The following is an 8,076-nucleotide window of genomic DNA, read 5'->3' on the forward strand; positions in this document are numbered from 1 at the left end:
TTTCCCAACTTTTTAAAAACAATTCAATGATAATATAAGATAAATGAGTCTGTGAGGTTTGACATTCATTCAAAAATTCACCTCACATCCAGAACGCTAACCCAACCCAATCCCTAACCCATCCCCATCCCTTACCCAACCCATCCCTAACCCTCACATTCAAAATCCCAACCCTAACCCAACCCATCCCTAACCCATTAACCCAACCCCATCCCTAACCCTCACATTCAAAATCCCAACCCTAACCCTAGCATAATCTTTTTTTCCTTTTCTTTTTTTAATACGTATTTCAATATTTTTTTAAAATGTTTTTTAATACGTATTTCAATATATATATTTTTCCTCTTCCTCCAATTCTGTCTTTCAAGGCTTTCAAGTTGGAAAAAGTAGAAATGGGAAGAAAGTATTTTCCAGCATCTTCTTCCCTGAACTTTCTTGATATTGCTGAAATACATGTAAAAAAGAAATATATTACTTATCTAATATTGAATGAAATAACATATACTTTAATTGATTATTAATCAACTGAACTTACCTTAAATCAAACGTCATTAAAGAAAGAACATTGTTCATTGCTTTAGAATCCAAAGAGCCTCCAAGGTAAAACTCTTTCGTTGGATTATCAAGGTAAAACTCGTTCTCTTGGTCATGGTCTTTAAACAAATCGATCATTTCACCCCAGGTTGTGGCAAAAGTGGTATTTTCATTTTGAATCTCAGATACAATTTCCTGTGAGAGAAAATAACAACGTATTAATTAATTATTTTTTACATTTAATACACAATTATTATATGTATATTAAAATAAAATATTACCTTCATTGATGAGAAATTTGAATCGAGTTTATCAAGGTGAAGGTTTAGCTCCACACAGCTAGAGTCTCCAAAACGAAACCAGTTTTCAAAGTCTCCAAGGTAAAACTCTTTTCCTAATTTTATGAAATTTAGTGAGTCTCCAAGGTAGGCTCCACAGTTAGAACCATCTAGGCAGACCTCATAATTTGTTTTTCCCAAATTTAGTGAGTCTCCAAGGTAGGCTCCACAGTTAGAACCATCTAGGCAGACCTCATAATTTGTTTTTCCCAAATTTAGTGAGTCTCCACGGTATAACTCTTTGGCTGGGTCATCAAGGTAGAACTCGTTCTGTGGGTCTTGGTTGTTCAAAAGGTCTTCAAACAAATCAATCATCATTTCACCCCAGGTTGTGGCAAAAGTGGTATTTTCATTTTGTATCTCAGATACAATTTCCTGTGAGAGAAAATAACAACGTATTAATTTAATACAATATTATTATTTATATAAATCAAGCTCTATGAATATTAAAAGAAACTTTGCTGACTCTTGCACGAGTCTTATCTAAAAAAAAAAAAAAAAAAAAAAAAAAAAAAATACAAAAAAAAAAATACCAAAAAAAAAAAAAAAAAAAAAATACAAAAAAAAAAAATACAAAAACAAAATACAAAAAAAAAAAAAAAAAAAATACAAAAAAAAAAAATATATATACAAAAAAAAATATATACAAAAAAAAAAAAAAAATTCCAAAAAAAAAAAAAAAAAATACAAAAAAATATATATATATACAAAAAAAAAAAAATACAAAAAAAAAAATACAAAAAAAAAAAAAAAAAATACAAAAAAAAATATACAAAAAAAAATATATATATATACAAAAAAAAAAAAAAAATACAAAAAAAATAAATAAATAAATAAATAAATAAATAAACTTACCTCCATTGATAAGAGGTTCGAGTCCAGTTCATCAATCTGAAGGTTGAGCTCCACACAGGTAGTAGGACTCCAAGGAATGTCAAAGTTATCCAACTCCTTTTCAGCATAGTAGTCCATTCTCAAGTGAAGCAGAAAGTGTGTTTGAAAAGGCCTGTGTGGTTAGTGCCTTTTATAAGAAAGACTGGGTGTGTCATTTCCTGTGGAAATTCCCTTGGGCAAGTGTGGGCAAGTCTGGGCAAGTCTGGGCATGTCTTAACTGGAAATGATGTAATGTCTCAACAGAAAATGATGTAATGTTTCAACAGAAAATGATGTAATGTTTCAACAGAAAATGATGTAATGTTTCAACAGAAAATGATGTAATGTTTCAACAGAAAATGATGTAATGTTTCAACAGAAAATGATGTAATGTCTTAACTAAAAATAATGTAATGCTGGAGAGTTTATAAAGTGGGTGGGCTTTAGTAAAACGTGGGCGGGGCCTACCAAAACGGGGCGGGGATTAACAAAAAGTGGGCGGAGCTTAACAAAAAGTGGGCGGAGCTTAACAAAAAGTGGGAGGAGCTTAGCAAAAAGTGGCGCGGAGCTTAACAAAAAGTGTGTGGCACAGGACCCGAACATAATCAATCATCAATGAACAACAATGATCATTGATAGTAAGAGAAAAAGGCCCATAAGACCAAGGGGGTCAGGAATAGAGGTGTTAAGGGGAAATGAAGAAAAGTGATGGTGAGAGGGAAAATTACATGGAAGTGAGAATGATCATAGGTTCATAAGGCTAGAAGGATTATAGGTTCATAAAGGAAGAAAATCATAGGTTCATAAGGCGAGAAGGATCATAGGTTCATAAGGTGAGAAGGATTATAGGTTCATAGAGGGAGAAATAGAGGTGTTTATGATTTTTGAAAAAGACAAGGGGTAAATGACATTAGATAGGGATTTCCCATGTTAAACGGAGGTGTCCCAGAAGCAACATTTATCACCTACTCACATGTGCCAAACTAAGGCATCCGCCAAACTAACACATCCGCAAAACAAACACATGCGCCAAACTAAGACATCCACCAAACTAACACATCTGCCAAACAAACACATGCGCCAAACTAAGACATCCGCCAAACTAACACATCGGCCAAACAAACACGTGGTCAAACTAAGACATCTGCCAAACTAACACATCCGCCAAACAAACACTTGTGCCAAACTAAGACATCCGCCAAACTAACACATCCGCCAAACAAACAAATGCGCCAAACTAAGACATCCGCCAAACTAACACATCCGATAAACAAACACATGCGCCAAACTAACACATGCGCCAAACTAACACATCCGCCAAACAAACACATCCGCCAAACAAACACAAGCGCCAAACTAACACATCCGCTAAACTAAGACATCCGCCAAACAAACACATGCGCCAAACTAAGACGTCCACCAAACAAACACATGCGCCAAACTAAGACATCCGCCAAACTAACACATCCGCCAAACAAACACATGCGCCAAACAAAGACATCCGTCAAACTAATACATCCGCCAAACAAACACATGCGCCAAACTAAGACATCCGCCAAACTAACACATCCGCCAAACAAACACATGCGCCAAACTAAGACATCCGCCAAACTAACAAATCCGCCAATCAAACACAGGCGCCAAACTAAGACATCCACCAAACTAACACATCCGCCAAACAAACACATGCCCAAAACTAAGACATCCACCAAACTAACACATCGGCCAAACAAACACATGCGCCAAATAAGACATCCGCCAAACTAACACATCCGCCAAACAAACACATGCGCCAAACTAACACATCCGCTAAACTAACACATCCGCCAAACAAACACATGCGCCAAACTAAGATATCCGCCAAACAAACACCTGCGCTAAACTAAGACATCCGCCAAACTAACACATCCGCCAAACAAACACATGCGCCAAACTAAGACATCCGCCAAACTAACACATGCGCCAAACTAAGCCATCCGTCAAACTAATACATCCGCCAAACAAACACATGCTCCAAACTAAGACATCCGCCAAACTAACACATCCGCCAAACAAACACATGCGCCAATCTAAGACATCCGCCAAACTAACACATCCGCCAAACAAACACATGCGCCAAACTAAGACATCCGCCAAACTAACACATCCGCCAAACAAACACATGCGCCAAACTAAGATATCCACCAAACTAACACATCCGTGAAACAAACACATGCGCCAAACTAAGACATCCGCCAAACTAAGACATCCGCCAAACTAACACATCCGCCAAACAAACACATGCGCCAAAGTAAGACATCCGCCAAACTAACACATCCGCCAAACCAACACATGCGCCAAACTAAGACATCCGCCAAACTAACACATCCGCGAAACAAACACATGTGCCAAACTAAGACATCCGCCAAATTAAGACATCCGCCAAACTAACACATCCGCCAAACAAACACATGCGCCAAACTAAGACATCCGCCAAACTAACACATCCGCCAAACAAACACATGCGCCAAACGTAGACATCCGCCAAACCAACACATCCGCTAAACCAACACATCCGCTAAATGAACACATCCGCCAAGGCAACACATCCACCAAATCAACAAATGTGGCAAACCAACACATCCTCCAAAACAACACATCCGCCCATTCAACAACTCCGCCAAACCAACACATCCGCCAAACCAACACAACCACCAAACCATCACATCCTCCAAACTAACACATCCACCAAACCAACACATGCGCCAAACTAAGACATCCGCCAAACTAACACATCCGTGAAACAAACACATGTGCCAAACTAAGACATCCGCCAAATTAAGACATCCGCCAAACTAACACATCCGCCAAACAAACACATGCGCCAAACTAAGACATCCGCCAAACTAACATATCCGCCAAACAAACACATGCGCCAAACTAAGACATCCGCCAAACCAACACATCCGCTAAACCAACACATCCGCTAAATGAACACATCCGCCAAGGCAACACATCCACCAAATCAACAAATGTGGCAAACCAACACATCCGCCAAAACAACACATTCGCCCAATCAACAACTCCGCCAAACCAACACATCCGCCAAACCAACACAACCACCAAACCATCACATCCTCCAAACTAACACATCTACCAAACCAACACATGCGTAAAACCAACACATCCGCCAAACCAACACATCCGCCAAATCAACACATCCGCCAAACAAACACATGCACCAAACTAAGACATCCGCCAAACTAACACATCTGCAAAACAAACACATGCGCAAAACTAAGACATCCACCAAACTAACACATCGGCCAAACAAACACATGCGCCAAACTAAGACATCCGCCAAACTAACACATCCGCCAAACAAACAAATGCGCCAAACTAAGACATCCGCCAAACTAACACATCCGCCAAACAAACACATCCGCCAAACAAACACATGCGCCAAACTAAGACATCCACCAAACTAACACATCCGCCAAACAAACACATGCGCCAAACTAAGACATGCACCAAACCAATACATCCTCCAAAGGAATACATCCGCCAAATCAATACATCCACCCAATCAACAACTCCGCCAAACCAACACATGCGCCAAACTAAGACATCCGCCAAACGAACACATCCGCCAAACAAACACATGCGCCAAACTAAGACATCCGTCAAACTAATACATCCGCCAAACAAACACATGCTCCAAACTAAGACATCCGCCAAACTAACACATCCGCCAAACAAACACATGCGCCAATCTAAGACATCCGCCAAACTAACACATCCGCCAAACGAACACATGCGCCAAACTAAGACATCCGCCAAACTAACACATCCGTGAAACAAACACATGCGCCAAACTAAGACATCCGCCAAACTAAGACATCCGCCAAACTAAGACATCCGCCAAACTAACACATCTGCCAAACAAACAAATGCGCCAAACTAAGACATCCACCAAACTAACACATCCGCCAAACCAACACATGCGCCAAACTAAGACATCCACCAAACTAACACATCCGCGAAACAAACACATGCGCCAAACTAAGACATCCGCCATATTAAGACATCCGCCAAACTAACACATCCACCAAACCATCACATCCTCCAAACCGAAATATCCACCAAATCAACACATCCGCCCAACCAACACATCCGCCACACCAACGCTTTCGCCAAACCAACATAACCGCCAAACCAGCACATCCGCCAAACTAAAACAACCGCCAAACCAACACAACCACCAATCCTATGCTTTCGCCAAACCAACACAACCGCGAAACCAACACATCCGCTAAACTAACACATCCGCCAAACCAATGCTTTTGCCAAACCAACACAACCGCCAAACCAACACATCCGCCAAACCAACACATCCGCCAAACCAACACATCCACCAAATCAACAAATGCGCCAATACAACACATCCGCTAAACCAACACATCCACCATTTCAACAAATGCGCCAAACCAACACATTCGTCAAACCAATACAACTGCAAAAACCAACACATATGCCAAACCAACACTTGCGCCAAACCAATACAACTGCAAAAACCAACACATATGCCAAACCAACACGTGCGCCAAACCAATGCATCTGCCAAACAGTATTTGATTAACTGCAGTATTTGATACAACGTGCACTATTCTGCAGTGTTTGAAATCACGTGCATTATTCTTCAGGATTTGATATCACGTGCATTAGTCTGCAGTATTTGATATCACGTGCACTATTCTGTAGTATTTGATATCACGTGCACTATTCTGCAGTATTTGATATAACGTGCACGATGATGCAGTATTTGATATAACGTGCACTATTCTGAAGTATTTGATAAAAAGTGCACTGTTCTGCAGTATTTGATATAACGTTTGATTCTGTAGTATAACGTGCAGTATTTGATCGCTTCTGACATCAAATCATTCCTCTTCTCCAATGGCTTGATCTCGGATTATCAATTTGGATTCAGACCAGGTCATTCTACTCTGGGCATGCTGCTTCTACTGTCTCACAATGGATGGAGATCCTCAATGCCAAACATGAAATCAGAGCTGTCTCCCTCAACATATCACGTGCCTTCGATACGTTCTGGCACCCCGCTCTGCTCACCAAACTCTCCTCTTCTGATACCCATGGAAATCTCCACGAATGGCTTGCGGACTTCCTCTCTGATCGTAGTCAACGTGTGGCCCTGAATTGATTTCTCTCATCTCCCCCTTCCTGTTCAGGCTGGAGTTCCCCAAGGCAATGTTCTGGGCCCTGTGCTTTTTCTAGTCTTCATCAATGATCTCTCCGACTCTCTGGAAAATCCCCTCTATCTCTTTGCTGATGACTCCACTCTCCAGGTCTTTAAAACAGCTGTTCACCAGCATCTCTTATCTTCCCTCATCCAAAACCTTGATCTTCTCTAATTCACTCTAGATCCACTTTTTTGAAATACTGACTTCTTTCCTGGAAGTCGTAGCAGTGTCTATGTGTTTTTTTTTACCTCTCCCACCCCCCACCCCGTTCCCATGCCTCCTCCCCCCCACCCCAAGCCGTCTCCCTCCCACAGATCTCCCGATGTCCCTGCTCTTCATCTTGTCTCCCGCTCCCTTTATCATGTTTTATGTTTTATGTGTCAGTTTGTCTTTTTGTGATCAATGTGATCAATGTCAGCGCTTACACGAGCCTCGATCTTGAATACAAAAAAAATAAAAAAAATTAACGTGCATCATTCTGCAGTAAATTGATGTTGCTAAATGTCCAAGTAATTATTGACGGTAAAAATAAATGGTGATAAAATATGATATTCAACGTGTGGCTTTGTGACGTCACCAGTGACGTCATTGTCCTGTGACATCACAAAGTAGTTTCTTGTCCTGTTCTCGAAGCACAGGTTACTTGTCGCTCTGCACTTTCCGTGCTGATTGTTTTGTGATAGATTATCTTTCGTCTGTCTTTGTGATATACATTGATAGCAATGGCGTTGTCATTTGAATGGGAGGATCTTCAGGTTCGTATACCTGGTTTGTTTACCTGATAATTCGAGATTTTTGTTTCATCTTTGGCACAACTTCGCGTTTTATTAATTATTTCTTTAAACAATTTCTCATTTCTATATTTTGTTGTTGTCATCGTATTTTGTAATCGGCATTGTGATTGACTCGGCGTGTTTATGCATTTTCTTTCTGGTCCCATTCCTGAAACGAAGATGAGCGAGTTGTTGGGTGAAGGAGCCTTTGGACAAGTTTTCCTTGCAAAGGAAGTCTCTTCTGGAATTAAGGTACGGCTGAGCGTGGTGTTGGAGAGGTTTGGATGTTGCACAGTGAAATACTTTGATTTATTTGTC

At 40.3% G+C, this 8,076-nt stretch overlaps 1 protein-coding gene across 1 annotated transcript; it reads right to left on the reverse strand.

Moving 5' to 3' along the window:
• Positions 1-227: 227 nt before the first annotated feature.
• Positions 228-1,921, reverse strand: LOC144891652 (uncharacterized). The gene is made up of 4 exons (XM_078775315.1): positions 1,728-1,921; positions 816-1,247; positions 536-729; positions 228-444 (listed from the first exon to the last, which is right to left on the reverse strand). Exons 1-4 carry the CDS (start codon positions 1,842-1,844, stop codon positions 228-230), a joined length of 960 nt encoding a protein of 319 aa, XP_078631441.1. The 5' UTR covers positions 1,845-1,921.
• Between the last annotated feature and the right edge of the window lie 6,155 nt (positions 1,922-8,076).

This window comes from Myxine glutinosa, chromosome 4, assembly GCF_964187855.1.
Source record: "Myxine glutinosa chromosome 4, kmMyxGlut1.1, whole genome shotgun sequence".
NCBI lineage: Eukaryota > Metazoa > Chordata > Myxini > Myxiniformes > Myxinidae > Myxine > Myxine glutinosa.

Coding starts and splice junctions, on each gene's coding strand:
- LOC144891652 (XM_078775315.1), bottom strand. CDS start 1,844: ATGGACTACTATGCTGAAAAGGAGTTGGATAACTTTGACATTCCTTGG. Junction 1,248..1,727: donor CGAACCTCTTATCAATGGAG/GTAAGTTTATTT, acceptor TTTCTCTCACAG/GAAATTGTATCTGAGATACA. Junction 445..535: donor TTAATGACGTTTGATTTAAG/GTAAGTTCAGTT, acceptor CATGTATTTCAG/CAATATCAAGAAAGTTCAGG.